The 27,828-nt window shown below is 45.8% G+C and overlaps 1 protein-coding gene across 1 annotated transcript in view; it reads left to right on the top strand.

Annotated features, from left to right (window-relative positions):
* Positions 1–27,828, top strand: part of ASTN1 (astrotactin 1) — a 356,719-nt gene that overhangs the window by 156,732 nt on the left and 172,159 nt on the right. Inside the window, exons 3-8 of the mRNA XM_052653778.1 lie at positions 3,660–4,053; positions 6,036–6,182; positions 7,411–7,518; positions 12,030–12,179; positions 13,522–13,689; positions 23,830–23,914. Of these exons, the coding sequence (XP_052509738.1) occupies positions 3,660–4,053; positions 6,036–6,182; positions 7,411–7,518; positions 12,030–12,179; positions 13,522–13,689; positions 23,830–23,914 (1,052 nt within the window). The remainder of the gene's footprint in view (positions 1–3,659; positions 4,054–6,035; positions 6,183–7,410; positions 7,519–12,029; positions 12,180–13,521; positions 13,690–23,829; positions 23,915–27,828) is intronic.

Raw genomic sequence — 27,828 nt, 5'->3', positions numbered from 1 at the left:
GGCTCAGTAGCTGCAGCATGTGGGCTCAGTAGCTGCAGCACGTGGGCTCAGTAGTTCAGCACATGGGCTCAGTAGCTGCAGCACGTGGGCTCAGTAGTTCAGCACGTGGGCTCTAGAGTGCTAGCTTAGTAGGTGTGGTGCACAGGCTTAGTTCTCTGTGGCATGTGGATTTTTCCCAGATTAGGGATTGAACCCATGTTTCCTGCACTGGCAGGCAGATTCTTTACCACTGAGCCACTAGGGAAGCCCCTGAGGGGACTTCAGATAACCCTAACAAAACAGGGCCATGAAAAGATCAGTGGAAGAGGATCTGGGTGTAGAACTAGTTCTGCACTCCCAAGTTTTGTAGTTTCTCTGACTTCGTTTCTTCAGAAAAGGAGGACCTGAGTCCGAAGATTTTTACTGGATCTCGCGGTTAAGAGATAGCATAGATTTCTATGTTGAAAATGCAGCTAAGTTGAGAGTCTAATGGTATCCTCCAGGCATGTAGTAGTGTGTGATGCATAGACTTATTTTAACACAGAGACTTTGAAATGTACCTGCTGTCTTTACCTTGCAGACTAACCTTGAGTTGGACGCTGAGCAGGTGCTTGGTGCAAGGTCCTTTGTTTGCAGTAGTGCCTCTTTGTCAGCTAGATGTGCACTTTGAGTAGTTTCTGTTTTTTCTTCAAGAAGTTAGGGTGGATCTAGGTGGAATCACCCATACTTTCTAACTCTGTCCTCTTACAATTCATGAGATAGATGCCAGGCTGTGTATGTCTCTGGTGAGCAGAACTCACTCAGAGTGACTGCAGCTTCATGGTTAAGAAGGTAGGCTCTGGAGTGGGAGTTGTTTTGGTTCTATTCCAGTCCTATGATTCATTTGCTCTGTGACCTTGGGCTAGTTATTCAGCTTCTGTGCTCAAGCCTTGTCAAATGTAAAATGGGGAAATTGTTGACCCTACCTTTATAGTGTTGAGCATTGAAGGCAAATGTCTGATACATAGTAAAAGCCCCATAACAGGCCACTGAACTTGCCTTATCCCTGCATAATACAGGGCATGAAGCTATGTCCTGGATCTTATCACAGCCCCATTGTGAGCACCTGAAAGGAGAATCAGAGAGGAAGGGGTGCCTGAAGACCTCACTGCAGGCATTAGATGGTGCTTCAACCATTCCTGGGAGACTGATGTTTATGCTCCCCTTACAGCTCTTTAGGGAATAACATTACCTCAAGCTTTTGCTAACTTAATTCAGTGTCTGACAGCTTCTCTTGCTCAGGTAGTTATTCCTTCTGTGTGGCTTAATTACCTATAGTTGCAGTTTCAGTGTGGGGTGAAGGAAAGGATAGTGGGTCTGACTCTGAGATAAAGGGTCTGCCAAAAAACCGTTGGATTGGACCCAAACACTCATTCTCAGCAGATAGATGCAGAACTTCCTTCCACTGAGGACACCCAGTGAGGTGCCCCAGGGGCTCTGTGCACACGTCTGCAGGGCTGCCAGGAGGCACCAGGTTCGGTGCTTAGCCAGGACCTAGTAGTGTGGCTCTGGACTCCCACTGGAACCTGAGAGTGAAAGTGAAAGTCGCTCAGTCATGTCCAACTCTGGGACCCCACGGACTATATAGGCCATGGAGTTCTCCAGGCCAGGATACTGGAGTGTATTCCCTTCTCCAGGATATCTTCCCAACCCAGGGATCGAACCCAGGTCCCCTGCATTGCAGGTGGATTCTCTACTGACTGAGCTATGAGGGAAGACCACTGTAACCTGAGCAGCTTCATATTCCTGCTTTCTCTGAGTTTGCTTGGGAGATCGCACCAGGAGAAAGGGTTATGCAGATAAAATAAAAATTTGAAAACCTGGAGGCCAGTGTATGTTCCCCAAAACCCACCTGACATGACCTGTCATTTGGGAGCTGATGGTTGCTTCTTGTCGGCTCCTCTGAGCTGCCTGTGTGAAAGCAACAACATCGTGTATGTGTGTGTATGCATGTGTACACACACTCCTTTGCTCACGGTAATGGTGGGGGGAGAGGGAGGATAAATGGGAATATTTACAGGGAGAGAAACTTTATAAATCCAAGACATAATTATTATGAGACTGGAAAAGGCCCCCTCTAATACATTTGAGGAAATCATCTTGACCCAGCATTGTGTGGGTGGGTCCCTGGGAATTAATAGAGGGTTTTCATCTCTAGCCTATATGATGGGGCGGCAGTGATTGAAGCCCAAGGTTGAGAGCAGAACCATTTGGCACACCCCCACCAAATGAAATAGGTTCGGAGGGATATTGACCAAAATAAGGGAGTGAATACAGATTGTGCACGGGAAGATTTATGCCCACTGAGTGCTGTGCAGTGACGGGCTTGCGAGCTTCCCTCCAAATCCTGCCCCAGGCGCATGTCAAGGCGAGAGATGTTCAGTCTCACCAAGCACTACATCCTCATCTCTGACAGAAAACTGAGTGGTGTTCAGGTTTTTAAGTGATGGCCCCGGAGGACGGCCTTGGGGCACCAGAAGGTTCAGAAGGAAATTCCTCTGCCCGTCTGACTCCAGGAGGTGGGTCTCAGTCCCTTCTCTTGAGCGAGAGCAAGGATGAAAACGTCACTCAAGACTGTGGAGTGGGAGAAAGCTGTCTCCTAAAGCAGCTGCTGCTACTGCTGCTAAGTCGCTTCAGTCGTGTCCGACTCTGTGCGACCCCATAGACAGCAGCCCACCAGGCTCCCCCGTCCCTGGGATTCTCCAGGCAAGAACACTGGAGTGGGTTGCCATTTCTTTCTCCAAGGCATGAAAGTGAAAAGTGAAAGTGAAGTCGCTCAGTCGTGTCCGACTCTTGGCGACCCCATGGACTGCAGCCTACCAGGCTCCTCCATCCATGGGATTTTCCAGGCAAGAGTACTGGATTCCTAAAGCAGCAGTAACCCCCAAAGTCACGTTCGAATAATGAGATTTCTCTGCACACTTGGTTGTGAGTTTCTGATGGATGTAAACTTCTCTTTGGTTAGGTTGCTGGTTTTCTCCTGCTTGGGCACTTGGGAGACATTTAAGGTTGGGCTGACATCCTTGATGCCCTGTGGTACACTCCATTAGATACTCTGCATAGTTACCTAACATTCCTTAAGCCACCCTGCGAGGGTAAGCGGTACCTTCTCCACTATACAGATGAGGAATCTGAGGTTTCAGATTTATAGGACTTGTTGACCACTGGTGGAGCCAGAGTTAGAATCTGTACGTGATTGATTTTAAGACGTGAAAGAGGAAGAAACTAGTTGCCATTCCACTGCCAAAAATTGGCCTGAAACCAGCTTTACATGCAGCAGATCTGCCTTAACAAACCTTCTCCCTTATTTCAGCAGCGGAAATCACACACACAGACACATACACACAATCACAAAGACTTCTTTCATCTTTAAATTGTTTGCTAAGCCAGAAGCAACCGTGGATCACTTGAAATGATGTGTGATTACCCCAGTTCCATTTTTATTTCACCTTGAATGCCTATCACAGCAGACTTGTCGCTGTGCTGCTGAGTGAAGCTTGCTATAAGCACTTACTGCACCTCAGTGAATGAATGCATAAATGAACGGGTGAGTGATGGATGGTGACAATGGGAGGGGCCGACGCCTCTGGGCGGGAGGAGCTCACCTGTTTTGCGTGTCCATCTGCTGTCCTCCTTCCCAGGGTGGCATGATCGCACTGCTGCTGTCTATCTTGTGCCTGGTGATGATTCTGTACACTCGCCGGCGCTGGTGCAAGCGCCGCCGGGTCCCTCAACCCCAGAAGAGTGCCAGCGCTGAGGCGGCCAACGAGATCCATTACATTCCTTCCGTGCTCATCGGCGGGCACGGGCGGGAGAGTCTGCGCAACGCCCGCGTGCAGGGCCACAACTCCAGCGGCACCCTGAGCATCCGGGAGACGCCTATCCTGGACGGCTACGAGTACGACATCACCGACCTGCGCCACCACCTGCAGCGGGAGTGCATGAACGGAGGGGAGGACTTCGCCAGCCAGGTCACCCGCACCCTTGACTCCCTGCAGGGCTGCAACGAGAAGGCAGGGATGGACCTCACGCCGGGTGGGTGACTCCGTTCTCATCTCGTGGCTTTAGGGGGCGCTAGGGAACAGCTGTTCTCTAATTTCATGGTTGGTTGTCATACATACATATTGAGATGTGCCAGGGCCCTTTCCCAAGTGGGCAAGAAGAGTAAGCTTTCTCCTGCGATGATGGGAGCTGTCTTCTAATATAGAAAGTCAGAACAAGGATAAATTGGATCCCTCTCCATTTCCATTTGGCACTGAAAATAGAGATACTTTGAAAAAAACTTTTTAAATTTATTTTTTAATCGAAAGAGAATTGCTTTACAATGTTGTGTTGGTTTCTTCCATGTAACAAGGCGAATCAGCCATAATTAGACATTTATTGCCTCCCTCTTGAGCCTCCCTCCCCTGCCCCCATCCCATCCCTCCAGGTAGTCAAAGAGCACCAGGCTGTCCCTGTGTTATATAACAACTTCTCACCAGCTATCTGTTTCACACATGGTGGTATATATATGTCAATGCTACTTTCTCCATTCATCCCACTCACTCCTTCCCCTACTGTGTCCACAAGTTTGTTCTATGTATCTGTGTCTCCATTACATCCCTGCAAACAGTTTCATCAATACCATTTTTCTAGATTCCATATATGTGCATTAATATATGATATTTCTTTTTCTCTTTCTGACTTACTTTACTCTGGGTCCTAGGTTCATTCAACTCACTAGAACTGACTCAATTTGTTCTTTTTTATGGCTGAGTAATATTCCTTTGTGCATATCTACCACGTCTTTATCCATTCGTCTGTTGATGGACATCTAGGCTAGGAAGCAGAGGTACTTTTATATCCAACAGAAGAGTGGGTTAGAAGCTTTTTCATATGCAATGAGCAATCCTCAGGGAAATAAGCGATAGCAAGAAAGATGTGTATGACATTTTTGCATGTAGTATGTTTGCGTGGGCAATTTAATTTTCCATTGACATGGAGGGGACAGAGATATCTGTTCTTTCCTATGACTCCTGAGACTTTGGCCTGGGAAAGTTGTTCTGCCTTGCCTATAACCTCTGTGGTCTTAACAAGAGATGTACTTCTTCAAAGAAAATGAAGGAAAGCAAGCAAACCATTTGACCTTAGACACTTTGTGTATCTGTGAAACACTGAGTATAAAAGAGTCTTGGACCTAATGTGGCTGAGCAAGTCCAAGGTCGATAAAATGCAGAGAGGAAAAGACTGTACTTTTCATTTATAGCCTCTCTCTCTCATACTTCTATAAATAACAACTATCTGTTGATAAAATCCCAAGGCAATGATCCTTCAAGGAACTGCCCAATTATCTTTGGAGAAGACATTTTTTGAAATGAATCTTGCTTACAATGTATGGACTTTCAGTGGGGCTTGAAAAGAGTGAAATGGCATCATGGATGTTTCCATTCTGCTTATCTAGAGAAGATTCCCTAAGACTAGGAAAGACTTTATAAGATTTAAAGTCAGAAATTCCTGGAGAGTACGGGGACATATCTTTAATACCTCTTATTTTTCATAGCACCTGCCATAGTGCTAAGCCCACTGAGTAGCCATATGACTAGAGACTCGGGGAACAGGCAGATAGCATGAATATGTGAGAGAGCCGGCTGTCAGACAATAGGGAATGGTGCAGACTGGGATGACAGAGAGGGGGCAAGTTCTGTCTGAATGCACTGAAATTCAAATTTTTGTCAAACCTTGTTCTTACCAAAGGAAAGAAATCTGCAGTCTCTCTCTCACCAAACGGCCACACATGGGGACCCTGTCAATACAGAAGTGGTTGAATTGGATTTCCTTTCTTCATGCCTTCTCTTATAACTCTGTCATCCCCTGGAAATCAAAGAGAAGTATTTTAATCTCTTCCAGTCTTTCCCTTTAAAGCTTTCCCATTTCAATTTCTATGAAACACTCTCTACCTGGTTCATGCAGATTTCCTTGCTCTCACTTTCTTTCCACTTTTTCTCTTCAAGTTTCTGCCTTGACCTTTCCTTATACAGGAAGTGACAATGCCAAGCTGTCACTGATGAACAAGTATAAAGATAACATCATCGCCACCAGCCCTGTGGACTCCAACCACCAGCAGGCCACTCTGCTCTCTCACACCTCGAGTAGCCAGAGAAAGAGGATCAACAACAAAGCAAGAGGTATCCATATCTTATTCGAGGGCTTGACGGTGGCTTCCTTAATATCAGGGGAGGCAGGGCCATTAATATCCTTGACCCCGTCTCAGGCATGGCTAGGATGACTGTATTTGGGAAGTATTTCTTTTAAAAAAAAAAAAAATTTATTTGGCTGTGTCAGGTCCCAGATGCAACATGTGGGATCCTCACTGATGGCACACAGACCTAGTCTCCCCATGGTTTGTGGGGTCCCAGCTCCCTGATCAGGGACCGAACCCACACTCCCCAGCACTGGAAGGTGGATTCTTAACTACTGGACCACTAGGGAAGTCCCTGAGCCATATTTCTGCAGGCCTGTTGAGTGCTACTTACCAAAAATGTAAATACATACAACTCTTTTGACCAAGTAATTTCACTGGAGAGACTTTATCCTTCGTAAATAATTGGACAAGTGTGCAAAGATGTGTGTAAAAGACTGTTCATCACAACATTGTTTAAAAGAGTGAAAAATTGGAAATAGCTTAAGTGTCCATCAGTGGGGAACTGCTTAACTACTTGCACATCTGTCTCCCATCCAGTGACGTAAGATGACAATGCAGATCTATCTGTATCTGTTAATATGGAAAGTAGCCCACCATCTATTCAATGGGGGAAATGATGCTATAAAATAGAAGGTACAGCAGAATGCCATTTCTAAGGGGAATTTTTAAAAACCTTTATCTGCTTCTGTATCAGAAAAAAAGACAAGGTGCATTCATCAAATGTTCACAGAGTCTTTCTCTGATTTAGAGGACATCAAGGTTGTTCCTTTTATGCATTTTGGGGTCTTTTGTCTTTTTTCTCTCTTTGTCATGTTGAATATATATTGAACCTAGAACCAGAATAAACATAAATATTAAGACATATAGACATGTGCCCCTTAAGACCTGATTCCAGTCTCTATCCACCAGAATCATGACGTGTAATGAAGACAGTTTCCCTTTTTCCCTTGTCCCCCTGCGTGTTTCTCTGGCAGGTGGTCCTCCTCGGTAGGAGGATGGGCTGGGTGGAGGTAGGGCTCCAGTGATGGCCGTCCCGTAAAGATCCGCTTCTCCAACACATCTGTGTATCGGGAAGCTCTAGTGTCTGTGGCTCCTCCTCCCAGACTGTCACTCACCCTGCTCTCATTTTTCCCTTGAGCTTGCCCAGTGATTTGGTGTCACGAAGACAAAACTGAAGACACTGTTTCTTTGCTCTTGTCTTTTTACTACAGCTGGTTCCGCCTTCCTGAACCCTGAAGGGGATTCTAGCACGGAGGCAGAAAATGACCCCCAACTGACCTTTTACACCGACCCCTCACGGAGCCGAAGGCGCAGTAGAGGTAGGAAGGCTGGAGGGGAAAGTGGAGAGAGGGGGCAGTGGAGAGGGGAGACGAAGAGCTGCAGAGGTGCTGAGTCTAGGTGGGGGCTCTGGCGACTAAAGCCAGTTTCTGCAGGAAGATTAGCGTTTCCTCGTAGGAGGAAGGAAGAGCCAGAGTGGAAGACTTCAGAGTATCATCTCTCCCAGATAACGGCACTCTCAAACAGGTTTCCAGGTTGTTTGAAAGGCTGTTTCTTGATCAGAAGTCTCTCAATTCCTTCCGGAAGCCTCAGGAGTCGTATTTTGCTGTTAGACTCAGGAAATAAAGTTGATAAAGTGTGTTATGTGAAAAAAAGACAACATATGTACCTGTGCTTACCCAGCTATCCTGAGATTGAGTGAGACAGACAGGGCTTAGGGTGTGGGATAGTTGAGGAACCATGTGGCCTGAAAAAACATGTGTAATGGTTTTTGGCCTTTAATCATCCACCCAGAAGAATCACAGGACCCCCACTGTCCAAGTCCCCTCCCTTCTCCTGGCAGGACCTGGCTTGGTTCGTTCATTCTCAGCATCAATAGAGTTGTAGCCACAGCCCACGCCTCTCCACCCTGATGTTCAGAGGCTGATGTTCAGGCATGGCTGTTGCAGCTGTGGCTGCTACTGCCTTTGACCTTGAAGTCTCACCGTCCTCATCGCTGAGGGAGGTCTGTGTTCAGACACCAATCAGCTTCACCATTTACTTGCTGTGTGATATTGGATAAGGACAGCAACTTCTCTGAGCCTCCGTTTCCATGTTAAATGGGTGAGCAATACCTCATGCACAGGGCTAAGTTATATTAAAATGTTCTCTTACAGTGACTGACAAGGCATTATGAGATCTCTACTGTATTGCTGTTAGAACTCTCCACAGTGGAACCTTGGCGTTTCTACAGCATTTCATCTTAAGTAATTTTAGACAGGGGCCCCTCGAGATATATTGGACGGTATTTGACATCAGCTTGTGTTACAGTCAGTAACCTTTCCCCCAACCAGTAATCAACCAACACGCCCCAGTAGACATCTATCTTTTGGCTCTCTCCCACCTCCACTCAAGTTCATGACATACTGAGAAATTCTTCGCAGAGACTGAAAGAAGCTCTGTGAATTCCTTAGTTCCGGTTTCTGCAGGCTCTGCTGCTATCAGTACAAAAGTTCTTCCCACCACTTTCCTTAAGAGATCACTGGGGCTCTGGGCCACCTAATCTCTGATGTCCCAGTATCCCTGAGGTGAGAATATGGACCTTTGAGCCTCATTACATATTTCTGTATAGCAAAGAGTTGACCTAGGCCCGTCGACCCTAGGCCACAGCAAAGCAGGGTAGGTTTCTGCTTTAATAAAACCCTGCTTAGGAAAATCCATAGTAATGAGTTAGAATGAGTTTCTTTGCAGCATAAAACTATTCCTTTTAAAATACCAGGCTCTCCTAGTGAATCAACTGTTTGTTGCGATTAACTAGACTGTAAGCTTCTTACGGATGGGCATGTCTAATTTATTTTTCCAAAGTGCCTAGTGAGGGATTTTGCCTGTAATAGATGCTCGCCAGTTTTTGTTGAATTGAACTGGATACATCAATCAGGCCAGCAGGAAATTTTATAACCCACACGCCATGGGTCAGGCTTTGTGATTGGTAGTAGAAACATGAAAACATGGCACAATGATAAGGCTTAATTTAATAATATAAATAAAGTAAAATGAGTACTCAGAAGAGAGAACAGTTAATTCTACCTGGCAGCAAAAGGAGACAAAAAAGGAGAAAATAATTAGCCTCGGTTTGTATACAATGTATAGAATTTCTTGAAAGAGAAAAGTCTAGGGGAAGGGCATTTCAGGAGAAGAAAAGAGCAGATACAAAGCCTTGAAAGCAGAAAAGAACATGGCATTTTCAAGCAAGGGAAAGGAGTTCAGTATGGCAGTTGTAATCTAGGATTTGAATAAACAGGCACACCAGGAGATGAGGGATGTGAGTGGGTAACAGGCTAGCTGCCAGAGGACCATGCAAACCATTTACTGGGTTTGCATTTGGTTCTGTAGGTCAAATGCATTTAAGCCTTATAGCTCAGTTGGTAAAGAATCTGCCTACAATTCAGGAGGACTGAGTTCGATTTCTGGGTTGGGGAGATCCTCTGGAGAAGGAAATGGCAATCCCCTCCAGTATTCTTGCCTGGAGAACACCATGGACAGAGAAGCCTGGCAGGCTACTGTCCATGGGGTGGTAAGAGTTGGACATGACTTAGCGACTAAACAGCCACCACCACTGATAGGTCAAAGGGAACCCCTGGAAATTGTGAAGTCCAGTAGAGATGCTGGGTGATGGGTTGATGCTGCAGAAGGACCAGAGAGACAAGAGGCTGGGCAACAAGTCGTCGCTGTCGCAGGAGAGCAGTGGCAAGTGCCTGTGAACAGTGATAGCAATGTGTGAGGAGGGCTGGAGGGAGAGCAAGGAATGGGTGAGAATCTCTTCCTGAAGACTTCAGGGAAGTGTTTACAGGGAGATATTGTTTGAGCCGAGACCTGAAGAATAGGCTGACAAGGTGACAAAATGGCACTCTGTGGAGGAGGAAATAATATGTGCAAAGTCACAGGGACATAAACTATAATTGTCGAGTCAGAGCGCAGTGAATGGTTTACTAGAATCAAGCTTCTGGCGCAAGGCTGTGGTTTGCTTCAGAGACAAGGCTGGAAGATCAGGAGAAAGTCCACTGCCTCGACTGGAGTTTTTAAAGAGCCAAGTCGCTGGTCTGCTCAGCTTTTTGAACCATCCCTCCAGGGCAGCGTGGAGGCTGGAGTAGAAGAGAGTAGGGGAGGGGTTGGGTGTTGACCAGGGAGACTGGGTGAGATGATGGGCACAGGTAGGGAGGCAGAGGGTGGAGTAAGAGAAATTTCAGACACACCTGTGGCAGGGAGGGCGTGGCTTATGAGAGAAGGAAAATTTAGACATGATGGGGTTTTTGAACTTGGAAACCAAGGAGATGGCAGTGCCATTCATTGGGCAGTGGAGGTGGGCAGGAGAGCAGGACTGGAGGGAAGGTGGAGAGCCTAGTTCTGGGTATTGCATTTGAGTGCCTGAGGGCCATTCTAGTAGTGTATCTATCTGCTGCTCGGGCCTGGTGTGGACTGGAGGTCGAGTGTGTAAGTGTGGGAAACAGGCTCCATCTTGAAGTATACTCACATGAATAGAATATCTCCCGATAACAAGGGACAGGGGATCCAGAGGCCACCTGTGATTCTGGAATCTTTCCTTCCCAGCTATTGCCAACACACACACTCAGGGAACCTGCTCCCATAAAAGATGTGTGCATCCAGAGTCCAAATCTTTCCCTGTATTCCTGAGAACAGTGGTTCCAAAGACCTCACTGGGCCCAGCGAGTGAATAGTGAACTGGCTGGGGGTCGTAACCTTGCTGGACGTGTGTGCTGATTCTGGCTCCCCTCCCTAGTAGCAGCTTGACTCTAGACTGCCCTGCGGCCTTTCTACAGTATTTCTATGGGCGCTGCCTCATTAGGCTGCATCCCTGTTAAATGATGTGAACTATGGACGACCCTGGGCACTGGTGCCTGACACGTAGCTACACTGCCTGAGTGTTAACTGTCACTGTTAAGTTGATCCCTTCGAGCCTTATTCCCCTTATCTGTAAAGTGGGCAGTTTCTGTTCAGACTCATAGATGTATCGTCAGGAAGCAAATGTTTAATGTCATGTATGTAGAAACACTGAGCACATTGCCAGTAATAAATGCTTACACAGACTATAAGATAATTCCATAGGATCCACACATTTTATTGGCAGCTTGCCTTGCTTTCTTAAGTTCCCACATCTATGAAAGGTCCCTCTTGTTAACTCCCAAACAGCAAACACACCCCCAAAACCTCCCTTCTGAGCCCTGTCCCTACCTACCTGGACATGTTTCTTATCCCTCAGCTTTCTTATTTTATCTCTAAGCTTCTGTTTATAACCATACCCCAAGGACTGTAGGACTAGGGAGAGCATTCAGGTGTGACAAGAGCCAGCTTTCCTTGCTTTCTTCCTTCCAGGCCCTAGGACGCCTGCCTAGGGGTGGGAGGTGGTTTGAGCTCCAGGAGTGGAGGAGCTGGTTTGTGAGAGCACCCTATGTGGAAAACCATGGAAAGTGCAGGGACTTCCAGCGTTGGGTGAAAGCCTTCCTACCACCCTTGAGCAAGAGGTTAGAGCCCGCCAGCCAGCTGAGTAGCGGGCGGCAGTGCCCTCCTTTATGACTTCCCTTGTGAACCTGGCTCAGGAGGCATGCACAGGAACTTGCATGCGACTGACCGCTGTTCACACTGACGACCACCTGTGGCCCAGTCCCCTCTGACTCCAGGCGATGCCATGGAGTTCCCTGAAGCTCATGGACTGGACACATCTCTCACCTGGCCTGTGTTTGCACGCTCCCTCCCCTATTTGCCAGGTCGGGCAGCAAAAGGCCCTTCACTGCCAAGAGTCTTACCACCAAATGCTTTGCTTTTGTCTTGTTTTCAGTGGGCTCTCCCCGAAGTCCTGTGAACAAGACGACCTTGACATTGATCAGCATCACCAGCTGCGTGATTGGCCTTGTGTGCACCTCTCATGTCAGCTGCCCCCTCGTGGTCAGAATCACCCTGCACGTCCCCGAGCACCTCATCGCTGATGGTAAGCCCACCTCTGAGGATGCCATTTCTCCGCCCCCACCCAGAGAGGAAGGCTTCAGGGTGGGCAGGAAAGATACAAACAAGCCAGGGTCCACTGTGAGCTATTACTATTAGTGAGAAAAAAATATATACCCAGATAAGATAGACAGAGGACAAAATTAGATTGTCCACCAATGAAATCAGATTGCTGTGTTGTTCAGTTGCCCATTTGTGTCCGACTCTTTGTGACCTCATGGACTGCAGCACGCCAGGCCTCCCTGTCCGTCACCATCTCCTGGAGTTTGCCCAAGTTCATGTCCATTTCTGATGGAATCAGAAAACAGGTTTTTTAAAAAAAATGAGCAGATCACTCTCTCCTCTCTGTGCCCATTTCTGTTTGCTTTTCAATAAGCACCTGTCTCAGACGGTAAGGCATCTGCCTACAATGCAGGAGACCTGGGTTCAATCCCTGGGTCGGGAAGATACCCTGGAGAAGAAAATGACAACCCACTCCAGTACTCTCACCTGGAAAATCCTATGGACAGAGGAACGTGGTAGGCTACAGTCCATGGGATCGAAAAGAGTCAGACACAACTGAGCACCTTCACTTCACTTGGTGGATAAATACAGAGCTTACTGGCTATAGGTACATAGCCACCAAGATTCTCTTAGCCTTTGAATGGGGAAAAGCTAAGTGAAATAGTTGAGTGTTGAAGTATCAGTCATGTTTCCAATTGGTATGCCTGGTGAGAAATTCCTAATTGCAGTAACTTGCTATGAGCCTAGCAAGCTGAAGCAATAATTTACTTTCACCCAGGGGAACCCCAATATAATGAAGGAATAATATAGGTATGGAGAGTCCCTGAATTAGTAAAGCCCAGAGCACCTAATTGACTTGTTAATGTCTGTTCTCTCAGTTGCTGTTAAGGGCTGAAAACAGGTGGGGACTGTCCAGGGGGTTAGAGAGCCTGCTATTTCATGGCAACTGACAACAGGCAGCAGGTCCCTGTTCCTTGAATAAGTGCCAGCGCCTGCGGCTGGGTCTGATGGAGCCATGCCACAGCCATCACAGAGCTGCTCTGTCCCTCTATCCCTTGGGTCCACCCTAGTAGAGATGGGATGGGGCGAGTCAGCAAGGGATGATGTGGCAGGAGGTCCAAGAGGTGGCTGAGTGTCTGTCTGCTGACTCCTTGCTCTGTGATTCACTGTGGTCCAGGATTAGCAGAGGTAATGACCTTGGGTTGGTGCTAATCTGCAGAGCATCCCTTATTCTGTCTTCTGTGATGCATGTGTGTGTATGTTGAGGGGTGGGTGGTGGGTGTTTTGTGCACACACAAGCACATGTCCTCTCTCTTGCCCTGCAGGGAGTCGCTTCATCTTGCTGGAGGGGAGCCAGTTGGATGCCAGTGACTGGCTGAACCCTGCCCAAGTGGTTCTCTTCTCTCAGCAGAACTCCAGTGGACCCTGGGCCATGGACCTCTGTGCCCGGCGGCTCCTGGACCCCTGTGAACACCAATGCGACCCTGAAACTGGTAGGCAGGAGCATCGGGCAGCGGGTAACTGTCAGAGTTCATGCCTCTTGCAATCACCCCCTCAAAATCCAGGCCACCCCTCCTGATTGACCCATTATCATTGGGAGCCAAGGCTGTGCAGACTGGAAGCATGTGGTTGGGCCCCTGAGTGTGTTGGCTTGAAATGTGGGTCATCTTCTGGCAGAAGCCTTAGAAGCATCCTGACTATAGCCATAAGCCCCACAGATAATTTCAGGATGACCTCCACAGCCCATTTCCCTGCAGTCAGGGGATATCAGCTATGGGGTCTGAAATCATTATGCTTGTTTATTGCAGAAAATTTGGAATATTTAGAAAAGCATATAGAAGAAAATGATTCTCATCTATAATTCTATCTCCTGGAGAAATCATTTAAAAATTTTAATGTCCTCCCTTCTGATCTTTTACAGTGACTGATTCTTAGAGGTTTGTAAGCACACTAAGTCCTGTAGAATTTTCTTGATTTTTTTCACACATTCTATCATGGGAATTTTCGAGAAACGCTAAATAATCCTCAATAATGTAATTTCTAACGACCATTTGGTATTCTATTGTATGTCTGTATCATAGCTCATTTAAATAGTCCTGTATTATTTGACATTTAGGGTGCATTAAATTTTTAATTTTTACAAATACTACTAAAATGAATATCTTTCCACATAAATGTAGGGCACATTTGAAGTCATGTTCTTCAAATAAATCTTAGAAGAGAGATTACTGTGCCAAAGGATATAGGCATCTTTCAGGCTGTTATATTATCCAGTGGGGCTGGGACTGTTCTGAGAGAGGGTTTGAATTCAGACACAGTATGCATTGGGATGTTCACAGTGCTTCTTGAGCTGCAAGATACCAGGAATATGGAGCCTTCATCCCAGGTTGCTTTGCACTTTCATTGTAGAAGGAGATCATCTATGATAATCTTTATAAAGACCTTGGAGAAGGCAATGGCACCCCACTCCAGTGCTCTTGCCTGGAAAATCCCATGGACGGAGGAGCCTGGTAGGCTACAGTCCATGGGGTCGCTAAGAGTCAGACACGACTGAGCGACTTCACTTTCTCTTTTCACCTTCATGCATTGGAGAAGGAAATGGAAACCCACTCCAGTGTTCTTGCCTGGAGAATCCCAGGGATGGGGGAGCCTGGTGGGCTGCTGTCTATGGGGTCACACAGAGTCAGACAAGACTGAAGTGACTTAGCAGCATAAAGTTCCAGTAGATGCAGTACACAGATAGCTCCTTCTCAGAGGCTTGGTTCAGTTCAGTTCAGTTCAGTTCAGTTGCTAGTGTCCAATGCTCTGCGGCCCCATGGACTGCAGCACGCCAGGCCTCCCTGTCCACCACGAACTCCCGGAGCTTGCTCAAACCCATATCCATTGAGTCTGTAATGCCATCCAACTTTCTCATTCCCTGTCATCCCCTTTTCCTCCTGCCTTCAATCTTTCCCAACATCAGGGTCTTTTCCAATGAGTCAGTTCTTCGCATCAGGTGGCTTAAGTATTGGAGTTTCAGCTTCAGCATCAGTCCCCCCATGAATATTCAGGACTGATTTCCTTTATGATTGACTGGTTTGATCTCTGTGCAGTCCAAGGGACTTTCAAGAGTCTTCTCCAACACCACAGTTCAAAAGTATCAATTCTTCAGCACTGAACTTTCTTTGTAGTCCAACTCTCACATCCATATATGACTACTGGAAAAACCATAGCTTTGACTAGATGGACCTTTGTTGGCAAATTAATGTCTCTGCTTTTTAATATGCTCTCTAGGTTGGTCATAACTTTTCTTCCAAGTAGCAAGGATCTTTTAATTTAATGGCTACCGTCACCATCTGCAGTGATTTTGGAGCCCAAGAAAATAAAGTCTGTCACTGTTTCCATTGTTTCCCCATCTCTTTGCCATGAAAGGATGGGACCAGATGCCATGCTCTTCATTTTTTGAACGTTGAGTTTTAAGCCAGCCTTTCTGCCTTAAGGGTGGTGTCATCTGCATATCTGAGGTTATTGATATTTCTCCCAGCAATCTTGATTCCAGCTTGTGCTTCACCGAGCCCGACATTTTTCATGATGTACTCTGCATAGAAGTTAAATAAGCAGAGTGACAATATGCAACCTTGATATACTCCTTTACCAATTTGGAACCAGTCTGTTGTTCCATGTCCAGTTCTAACTGTTGCTTCCTTACCTGCATATAGGTTTCTCAAGAGGCAGGTCAGGTAGCCTGGTATTCCCATCTCTTTAAGAATTTTCCAGTTTGTTATGATCCACACAGTCAAAGCCTCCAGTGTAGTCAATGAAGCAGAAGTAGATGTTTTTCTGGAATTCCCTTTCTTTTCCAACGCATGTTGGCAATTTGATCTCTGGTTACTCTGTGTTTTCTAAATCCACCTTGAACATCTGGAAGTTCTTAGTTCACATACTGTTGAAGCCTTGCTTGGAGAATTTTGAGCATTACTTTACTAGCACGTGAGATGAGTACAATTATGTGGTAGTCTGAACATTCTTTGGCATTGCCTTTCTTTGGCATTGAGATGAAAACTGACTTTTTCCAACTGTGGCCACTGCTGAGTTTTCCAAATTTGTTTGCATATTGAATGCAGCACTTTCACAGCATCATCTTCTAGGATTTGAAATAGCAACTGGAATTCCATCACCACCACTAGCTTTGTTCATAGTGATGCTTCCTAAGGCCCACTTGATTTTGTGCCCCAGGATGTCTGGTTCTAGGTGAGTGATCACACCATCGTGGTTATCTGGATCATTAAGATATTTTTTATATGGTTTTTCTGTGTATTCTTGTCATCTCTTCTTAATATCTTCTGCTTCTGTTAGGTCCATACTGTTTCTGCCCTTTATTGAGCCCATCTTTGCATGAAATGTTCCCTTGGTATCTCTCATTCTCTTGAAGAGATCTCTAGTCTTTCCCATTCTATTGTTTTCCTCTATTTCTTTGCATTGATCATTTAGGAAAGCTTTCTTATCTCTCCTTGCTATTCTTTGGAACTCTGCATTCAGATGGGCATATCTTTCCTTTTCTCCTTACCAGAGGCATGGTAAGATGCCTTAGAACCAGGGAAGGGGATGTGCTGACATCCAAGACCCCCAAGTGAAACGTTCTTGGAGTCTAGGGCCGGCTCCTCCAGCTCTCTGTACCTCATGTACCACCCCCTCTTCTTCCTCCTCCTATACACATGCACATACAGACACACACACGCACATAAACACACACATACAGATGCATCTCAGTCAGGTGCCAGGCTGTAAGGATACCAGTAGAAGTTTCCTCCAAGAGACCTAGCTCTTACTTCTGTTATAATCCATCGCTGCAGCTCTCTGGGGGAATAACAGGTAACCGCAGCATCAAAAGTTCACCTTCTTAGGTCTGAAAGTTGTTGTTACGTGGGCCCATCACAGAGATTCTAGGCCCCCATATGGAGGAGAAAGCACAGCATTTTAAACATCTGATGTCTAAGACTGTGCTTACTTCATGCTCCTCCCACGCTGTCAGGCAAACACCAAACCAGACAGATGGGCTGTGCACCATGCCCAAAAGCCAGCGTGCTCAGGAGAGAAAAGCAGGCTTATCTCAGTGGTGGGGCCTCTCTAGGCGGCTGAGTAGTCTCTGGCCCCCTCTGACCTGCATGAGGAGACCCTGGCCAATCTCACTTGTTAAAGTCACTTCTGAGAGAAGCGTGACCTCCAGAGGGTCTTGGAAGCTTCACTTGAGGTTTTAAAGAACAGGAAGCTCTTTGAATAACATGTGGAAAGAGGGATTGATGTTTTAAGCTTGGTTGGTCTTAGAGATAAACCCCTCCTTACTTTAGGTCAGTGCTCAAATTCCCTAAGAAGTACATGTCTTGCCTGAAGTCCCATGGCTACTGCAGGCAGAGTTGGTGTTCTATCCACCATGATATAAGAGCACAAGTGGGGCTGTAAAGGTCCAAGCCAACACCCCTGTCGCTGTAACACTATTTACCAGTCACCATTGCTGGACATCCCTGTTTCCCAAGCTGGAAGCTGAAAAAGCTACTTGTCCACAGCGAAGCTCCCATCACCTCTTTAGCCCCTCATGATGTCTCATTGCTAATCCTCACTGCAAATGCCTTTGGGAAGCCCCTCCCCTGCCAGTGGCTTCCCAGTATTTATGGCAATTATTGAAATTCCAACTGGAAAGCCAGGGATGGAGGTTAAAACAGAACTAAGGTGCAATATCTTCATTCAGGGTAGCCTCTGGGAAATGATGGCTGCAGAGACTTCCATTTCCATCAAGGCTGGGGTTGGAAATCCTCCCCCTTCCTGCCCTGCTTCTGTCTGTGCAGGGGATGATGTGGTCATCCCACACACTCATCAGCAAGAAACTTTATCGCCTCCCACACTCTATCCTAGAGCCTTTCTCCAAGGAGCTGAGTGTGGGAATTGGCTGCAAGTCAAGCCCACGTTATTTTTGCAGTCCTCTAGCTAACTCACTAGGAAATGCCATAGTGTTGGGACATGTGCTTTCCCAGCCATGCGGAGGGCTCTGCCCATGTGGATGGGTAGAACTGTGCAAGTGCACGTGTATACTTTTTCACACACACAAACACACGCGCAAGCACTGGTGCTCAGTCACTGCAAAGGCTCCCCTAGAGCCTGAAGCTCTCCTTAGGCATCCTTCCAACGTGTTCCAAACTTAAGTGTGTGTTTACTCATCACCTGCACAGAAGTACCAGGTGGGGTAGGTGCTGTAGATTGTTGTGTAGTCGCTCAGTCGTGTCCAGCTCTTTGTGACCCCATGGGCTGCAGCACGCCAGGCCTCCCTGTCCTTCACTGTCTCCTGGAGTTTGCTCAAACTCGTGTCCATTGAGTCAGTGATGCCATCCTACCATCTCATTCTCTGTCGTCCCCTTCTCCTCCTGCCCTCAGTCTTTCCCAGCATCGGGGTCTTTTCCAATGAGTCAGCTCTTTGCATCAGGTGGACAAAGTATTGGAGCCTCAGCTTCAACATCAGTCTTTCCAGTGAATATTCAGGGTTGATTTCCCTCAGGATTGACTGGTTTGATCTCCCTGGTGTCCATAGGACTCTCAAGAAAGAGTCTTCTCCAGCACCACAATTTGAAAGCATCAATTCTTCAGGGCTCAGGTGTTGTAATGGGCCCCCAAATATGTTCACTTCCTAATCTGAAGAACCTGTTAAAGTGTTATGTTACCTGGAAAAAATGAATTCAAGTTGCTGATGAAATTAAGGTTGCTGGACATCTGATCTTAAAATAAGGGGAGTATCCTGAATTAATCAAGTAGGCCCAATGAAATCACAAGAGTGCTTAACAGTGGAAGAGGGAGGGAGAAGAGGCCAGCGTGATACGACATAAAAAGGACTCCACCAGCCATTGCTGGATTTGAAGGCTGAGGAACCAGTGAATGCAGGCATCCTCTAGAAGGTGGAAAAGGCAAGGAAAATGATTCTCCCCCCAAGCCTCTAGAAAGGAACATGGCCCTATGGACACCTTGTTTTTAGCCCAGTGAGACTGACATCAGATTTCTGACCTGCAGAACTGCAAGGTAGTAAATTTCTCTTGTTTTAAACCACTAAGTTTGTGGTAATTTTTTTATGGTGGCTATAGAAAAATAACACACCGGGGAAGGAGAAAAAGGACAGAGGAAAAATAAACATTGTTATGCCCTCTTTATGTCGCCCTGGCATGGTTTATGGAGAGTGGCTACACAGACCTAGAGATGGGTCAGGAATCTGCAGAAGGCCTAGCTAGAAGAAACTTGAGATCCATTTTCCGTTCCAGCCTCCCCTTGCCATTCTCCCACTGTGCTATTTGGGCAGGACATTGTGTACCTAAAGCTCCTAGCCTGGAAGCCCTCTAGCAACCACATGCTGACTTTCTCTCCCAGATCCTCCCAGGTTGGTGACCCTGGGTGTGTCTCTGATCACGTGGGGCTAACAGCAAACTATTGAAATTGTATCCTGCCTGGATCCAGCCAGGCATCAACTTTTTCTATACTTTCTAAGGGTTTTTTGGCAGCTATATTTTGGTTGATCGGTTTTCTGATGGCAATGCACACTGACTAGCTTCAGCAACTTCTCTCTCTCTGCTCCATTCCTGGCCTTTGTTCTGCCATATGGGCAGCTGTGGAGGCTTCACACACCTGCTGGATTTCACAGCCCCCATCATTTCTGGCCACAGACCTTCATTGCCCTTTTCAGGATATGTAGCTTTTATGAGTCTGCAAGGAGGATGGGCTTCCAAGCTAAATCAAGTTTTAATCACCACCCAAGATGGTCACTGAAATTCCTTCTGTCCCAGACCTTTGTGTAGGCCAATCCCATCCTGGAAGAAGTGTGTAAAATCTGGTGAGGGGCATTGACTAGTTCCCAGACTCACTCTAGCCCTCTTCCCCTTTCCTCGCTCTGAACAAAGACCTTTCTCTCTCTCTTTCTCTAGTCTTCCCTAGTTTTCAGAACCCAGTTTGGCAGGGTACCACAGTTCCCATTTTGTTCCTGCCCACTGGATTGCCCACTCACCCCAGACTCCTTTTGTGGCTCAGTTAAAGCACTTTGCTTCAGGGTGTACTTTTGGCTTATTTCCCTCTGTCCTCCCAGAGTCACATGTGGCTATTTGATTCTGAGCCTGATGTCTGCCCAGAAGAGGAGACCAGGCAATTAGATGTTATTCCCTCCCAGATGTCTTGCAAAGATTTCTCTTTTTGGATGAAGCATACCCAATTCATTTAAATAAAAGTCAGCAGCTACCTGAAGGTTGGAGAGGATCAGGGCTTTTTGGCATTGATCTCTGTATTTACTTCATAAAGAACTTGTGCTCAGCCCAGTCATGTCTGAGGAGCTCTGGCTTCAAGGTCTCCCTTTAATCCTTCAATGAGGTTTGTGCCTCCATCCGTCTGTGGAATGAGTGGGAAATGACCGAAGGCACTGCACATCACGGAAGGTACCTCAAGGTGTCTGCCTTCAGGGTGTCAAGCACAGATCAAGTGTAAGCATCTCCAGGCCCTACATGGATCATCTCTTGGGTGGGGTTCTGCTCTCTGGCAATGTGGCTGCCTTTGAGTGCCTCCTGCAGGGCACGCTTCATCGCGGTTGGGCACTTCTCCGTGGCCGAGACACGTCTCTCCATTGGATTCCTATGAACACCACCAGAGTCGGCACGTCCTGTGTTCCCTGCCATCTGTCACAGCAGATGCAGAGACTGTAACACTTCAAGCTTAGGAGGGCATCCAACACCCTTGTGGGGTCTTTAAAATTCACAGCTAACAGTCAGAGCCTGTGCTTGCACGAAACCCCTCTTAAAGTCAAGATTTAGCAGTTGGTTGCCATAGCAACTTTCCTCATCAAGTCTGAACTCCTTTCAATGTAGATGGCCAAACTGGTTTTGAAGAGGAATACAGAAGAGGAAAGTTTGGTGAGTCCCAGAAATGAGGATGATTTAAGAGGCAAATTTTGGAAATCCTCAAACTCTAACCTGATATGTTTGAAACATCTCTCTGTCACTCTGATTTGGGGCTGCATGTACCATTGTATGGAGAAAAGCTTTTGTTGTCAATAGTGTATCCCCACATAGTAATGAATGATGGAAATCTCATAAGGGGATAATGACTATGAAGGCAATTTGAGGAAGGTAAACGTGCTCTACAAATCGTAGGTATTGCCATCATTAGGAAAATCAAGCTCTGCTTGAACTCTGGGTTGTTACTGCGTTTATTTCTACACATTTTGTGGTAACTAGATATCAAGTGTGGAGGAAGGATTCACTCTTTTGTTAGTCTTTAATTCTAGGCCAGGCATCCAGCTAAGAGCTTTCTAAGAGTCAGAGTGATGGGTTTGACAACCTCTTGAAATTACTTCCTGTTTTGTAATATCATATCCATGCCTAAATGTCCACAAGGAAATTAAAAGATGATCTGCTTAAGGGAGAATCATATCTGGACACTTGACCCATTAATTGGCTTGATATTGGCATCTTGGGGAGAGGTGGTGTTATCTATAAATTTAGGGCACACTTTAATTAATTTGTTTATTATTGTCCATTACACAGTATTTATACAAGGTCTATTCAAAAAGAGGAAAAACTAGCTTATTCCTGCCCTTGTGTAACTTTCAATCTAGAGTCCATGCTTTCTTTGGAACTGATACGGTATGAAGCCCAGCTCCTGGTATTTCCCTTCTTGCCCTCCTCTGGTCCTTGTCCATTTTCTTTCCTTCTATCAGCGAAACAGCCTTCACCAGAAGCCTTATCATCAGCTGTGCTTTCTTATGTTTGACTCCCAGCCCCCTGACCATTCCTAGATTCAGCTCAGCACCTCCGAAGCCAGTAAATTGGAGCCTGTTGTGAATCTGGCCCGCGTGGAAACCTAAATTTGTCATCCAGGAGACAAAGCATTGCTCTAACGCTCCCTTTGTATCCCTCACAAAGGAAGTTATTCATTTTCACTCCACTCCTGAGCACCTTGACTGAGTAGGTGCGGGAGAGGATGATGAGTATTATCTGGTTGTGAGACTCTGTTGGGCAGTAGCTTACAGGGCAATGTTGCAAGAATGTCTGTGCTTAGAGTTTAACAAAAACTTCTTGCTCAGAGCCTACACAATCCCTGCCCTCATAACTGTAAGGCCCCTTCACTTCATTTTTATTGTTTTTTATCTCTGAAAAGAGGAAATAGCTCTCAAAGCTATTATGCCATCTCTGTCCTTTTAGAGCATCTCTTCCCAAGGAGATAAAGAAACCATACCCCTTGTCTCTGTAGGGCCTGGTGCCTTTATAGCAATTTCCAAGTTTTAGGGAGTCACACCCTGTTCTTTCATTACCTACAAGTTAAAGAAGCAGCCTGTGAAAGAGTCAGTACTGGTGCTGTAGTGAAACTGGTCTCAGCAGTTTAGGGATGCATAGCATCACCTAAGGAATTATTAATAGAAGGAAACAGTTATAATTTTCTTCAGAGTCATTCTAAGTAGAGCAATGATTCTTGATCTTTTGAGGGGTCTTGGATTGGGTGGTAAATCTGATGAATGTTATGGAAGGCGGCTGAGGAAAGATGCACATAAACACATTATAGTTTTGCATATGACTTCAGAGAGGCTGTGGACCTCTTGGTACCCTATCGGAGTAACTAACGGTAATGAAACAGTGATACCATAAACAAACATAGGTGATCCTTCTGTTTATCAGCACAAAGATAATTAGCCTTGGACTTCACGGCCAGTGGTTAGGATGCTGCCTTCCAATGCAGGGGATATGAGCTAGATCCCTGGTTGGGGAACTAGGGTCTCACATGCCTTGGGGTGTAGCCAGAAATTAAAAAAAATTATAGCTATTTTCATTTAAAAACCTAGAGTTCTTATAAAATCATAATAGCTATAAATGGCTTCCTCTAAATACAGCAGTTGTTCTTGGGCTTTGTTGGGGAAAAAGGTCAATAGTCAGACAGACATAGGTTCAAATGTTAACTCTGACATTTAAAAGCTTTCTCCGGATCCCTCAATTTTTCTGAGCCTCAGTTTCCCTTATCAGCGTAACATGGCTAATAATACATACTTCTCAAGTTTCTTAGAAATATTTGATAAAATAACTCACTTATGTGGTCTTTAAACATGTACTGATCATCTAATGGGGGCTTCCTTGCTGGCTTAGCGGTTAAAGCATCTGCCTGCAATGCGGGAGACCTGGGTTCGATCCCTGGGTTGGGAAGATCCCCTGGAGAAGGAAATGGCAACCCACTCCAGTATTCTTGCATGGAGAATCCCATGGACAGAGGAGCCTGGTGGGCTACAGTCCACGGGGTCGCAAAGTGTCGGACACGAAATACGTACTTTGCAGTATTTGGCCACTGAGAAAATAAAGATGAAAAAGCCTCTTGCTCAGTCCTTGGATTTTATGCCTGCGGAGCCCATGTAACAGGCACTGTGTAAATGTTAGTTTCCTCCACTAGTGAAAGTCATCATGTAGTGAAAATGGACGATTGGTGCTGTGTTCCTTTGCACGGTCAGTGGAGATGGGAATGTATGGCATAATGGGATTTATGGCCTCATCCCTTCCACTGTTAGAGTTTGATCTGATCATTACATTTTCTCCAACACAGACATGTCAATCAATTTCTTTGTGTTTCTTTTCCTTCTTCCTCACCCTGCTTCTAAGGGGAATGCCTCTGCTACGAAGGTTACATGAAGGATCCAGTGCACAAGCATCTTTGCATTCGGAATGAATGGGGAACCAACCAGGGGTAAGTGAGGGGATGGCGAATTAGCCAGTTCCTGGATATTACCACTCAGGCAGACAGGATGCAGAGCAATTTCGTCTAGAGGGACAGAGCTAAAGGGTGGTTCTATTCTGAACATTAAACGGGTGACGTGTCACTGTGCATTTCCATATTTACACCATCCCAGTGACGTCCATCTCTTCTTTCTCTCCGCTTACGAGTTCAGAGCCTTTCGCCGGGATCTGGGAATCAGGCTTCCTTTTCTTACCACCGTCAACCATGAGGATTCCACAGACAGTTCTTAGCTGATGATTTTGTTGGAGACACGTGAAGACACACAGACTCTAGCACCACTCCCCCAGAGCTCCACGAGCTTTGTGAGACTGACATGACTAGAAGCTTGTTTTCACCAGCACTGTCAGAGAGGGTGAAATACAAAGACTTGGGGAATGCAGGATTGCGATAAAGGAGTTTTGCCTGATCCCCAATTACCATCTCTCTGTGAGACCTTTGCTTTCCCCCGAGCACAGACAACTAGGGTAAAATAGTAATCATTACCATGTCCATTGCTTTATTTTTAAATCCATTTACTTTTAAAAATTTTTCATGGTGATAAAATATACATAACATAAAAATGATTATTTTCCCCATTCTCAAGTGTACAATTCAACGGCATTAAGTACATTCATCCTGTTGGGCCACTATCACCACTATTTATTTTCTGTTGCTTTTTTCATCTTTTTATACTTTATTTGGGGTGCTGAGAACCCATTTTCTGCCTTGACTATGTTCAGTAGGAGAGTGTGGGGAGACAAGGGTCAATAAATGATAACTAATAATAGTAGTCAGTGGGGCGGGGGAAACTGGAAATCAGGGCAAAAGCCCTCTCGGAGTGATTGCTTGGACTGCAGAGTTGAAATGTATTTGCAGCCTGACAAAGTGGAGAAAAGAAACCACCATCACTTCCCCTAGCACCACTGAGGACTCTTAGCCCTGAGGTCGATGCTTAGCCTCCTCTGTATGTTTCTGATGAGCCCAAACCTAGAATATTGAATGTAGTTCTGGACTCTCAAAGCAATAAATATGGAGACAAATGGGTGAGAGTTTGGAGAAGAGCAATAAAAATGATTGAAGAGCCCAAGGGAGTGATTTATGATGAAGGGATAGAAGAGCTCCACTCAGAGAACTTGGCCAGCTGATGACTAAGTCAAGGCATGATAGATGCCCGTAGACGTTCGATGAGGGCAAATGTGCTGGAACGGGTTAAAGTTGAGCGATAAGGACAAGAGAGAATGAAGTTAAGGAAAGGAAATCTGAGTCACAGGTCAGAAAACTTGGGGGAAGTCAGAATGCCATGAAATTTCTCTGTTAGTGAAAATGAAGGATGACTCCGTTTCTACTGAATTGGTGATTGTGTCAGGGAGGCAGGCCGCAAAATATAGAGGAAGGAGTTTGAAGGGTGAATGCGTATGAGGTGGCCTGCTGTTGCAAGATTGGTGGGGAGAGCTTGACTCACAGATGCCAAGCGGGGTTTGAATAGCGTTCCATTCACCGTGCATGTGTAAAGTCAGTTCAGTGCTCTTACTCTCTGACCCCTGAAATGTTTGCGTGGTTGCTGGGGCACCAGGATCTTAGCTTACATGATGGCTGAGAAGCTCAGTTGACTATGATTCTTACCGAGTAAAACACTGGGAAAGCTGATGAATAACCGACGAAGAGATCTCTTAGCCTGCCTACCTGCTGCTGAAGCAAACAATGACAAAAAGTCATTTCACTTTGTGTCCTGAATGATCAGGGCTGGCTCTCTGCAGTGATTGTATCTGGGGGCTAATCGCTCAAGCCTCTGTGCCCCTTGCCTTGTAGACAGATCATGTAAGGATGGGCCTGACTTCACTGGGTAATTGCACAAGCCTTCGTCATTCCCTCTGGCTGTGTGTAGAGACAGTCTTAGGATGTAGACAAGAGCCTCCAGGGAAATGGTGGAGGCCCCACGATGGTGTCATTTAAAATAAGACAGGCTAAAGCCCCAAGTTACAGACTGACAGGAACATTAGCCCCAGGGAACAGACAAGTACACCTAATCTGTCATTTCCATCTCTAATTTCCATTATTCTCTGATCATCACTGTCTACGAGGTCTCGTTTTGGACACTAACAAAATAATGGAGCAACTGTTAGGAGGTGGGGGGAAAGTGACCATCTGGAGAATAATGGAGCCGGGAGTGATAAGCAACATGAGTTTATATGTATATAAAGAAGTGCCAGACAAAGGACTGCGTTTTCCTCCTAAAATGACAAGATAAATGAAAAGCAGAAGACGCCATACATCTTGCTCTAAATCAGGGGTCTGATGCCATGTTTCTTTAAATTGTTCTTACAAAATTAATCGAAATTGATTTCAGCGTGAAAACTGTCACTTGAATTGAAAAGTACCTGACGGATTGCTAACTAATGACATGTATTGGAGTATTATGGAAAAATCAATGGTAGGCCTGATTTTCCTGAATAATTTATTTAATGTTCCAAGAGGTGGAGGTGAGCCGCATGTATGGGAATTTACGTTTTTCACTTAGTATTCCTATATTGCATACGTTAAAATACCTGAACATTCTTTTGAAATCAAACAACCAAATCCTAGGCCACTGAAAGCTAAGATGAATTCCCTTGTGAAAAATCTAGGTTAATGTACCAAAGGAAAAGTAGCAATGAAGCAGTCATGACTTTCAGACAAGGAAGAACATTGATCAAGGACATTAATACAAAAAAAATAATCCAGTGGATGATTCTGTGAGACAGAGGTGTTACCTGCAACTTTATCCAGCTGCTGCATTGTGCTTCAGTTTACCTGGATCTGTATGTGTTCATGTGAGTGTGGTGTGTGATGTATGTGTGTGTGATGGGGGTGTGTGTGTGTCTGAGTGAGCTGGTTTGTTTATAGAAATCCCCTCACTGCTCCAGGATTCCCTGGTGGCTCAGACAGTAAATAATCTGCCTGTAGTGTAGGAGACCTGGGTTTGATCTCTTGTTTAGGGAGATCCTCTAGAGAAGGAAATGGCAACCTACTCCAATATTCTTGCCTGGAGAACGGACAGGGGAAACTGGTGGGCTATAATCCATGGGGTTGAAAAGAGTCAGACACAGCTGGAGCGATTAACACACACTTTCTCACCATGCCATTCCATTGTTTACTCTCTCCCTCATTCATGTTTTCAGCAAATATTCACTGTATTTCCCACTGTGGCCCAGGATAGGCTAGGTTGCTAATTATAAGAAGAAGATGTTGTCTCTGCTCTGGAAGAACTAATAGTCTAGATAGATAGGTGGGCACATAACAAGGAAATTGCAGTGAATTCTAAAACCAGTGAAAGGTTTCACTTCAGTTCAGTTCAGTCGCTCAGTTGCGTCTGACTCTTTGCAACCCCATAAACCGCAGCACGCCAGGCCTCCCTGTCCATCACTAACTCCCAGAGTTCACTCAGACTCATGTCCATCGAGTCGGTGATGCCATCCAGCCATCTAATCCTGTTGTCCCCTTCTCCTCCTGCCTTCAATCTTTCCCAGGATCAGGGTCTTTTCAAGTGAGTCAGCTCTTCGCATCAGGTGGCCAAAGTATTGGAGTTTCAGCTTCTACATCAGTCCTTCCAATGATTATTCTGGACTGATTTCCTTTAGGATGGACTGGTTGGATCTCCTTACTATCCAACAGAATCTCAAGAGTCTTCTCCAACACCACAATTCAAAAGCATCAATCCTTTTGTGCTCAGCTTTTTTTATAGTCCAACTCTCACATCCATACATGACGACTGGAAAAACCACAACCTTGACTAGCTGGACCTTTGTTGGCAAAGTAATGTCTCTGCTTTTTAATATGCTGTCTAAGTTGGTCATGACTTTTCTTCCAAGGAGCAAGAGTCTTAATTTCATGGCTGCAATCACCAT

This window comes from Budorcas taxicolor, chromosome 16 (genome assembly GCF_023091745.1).
Source record: "Budorcas taxicolor isolate Tak-1 chromosome 16, Takin1.1, whole genome shotgun sequence".
NCBI classification, from domain to species: domain Eukaryota; kingdom Metazoa; phylum Chordata; class Mammalia; order Artiodactyla; family Bovidae; genus Budorcas; species Budorcas taxicolor.
The sequence above is the reverse complement of the archived record's forward strand: the minus strand, read 5'-3'. Positions and strand labels throughout refer to the sequence as shown.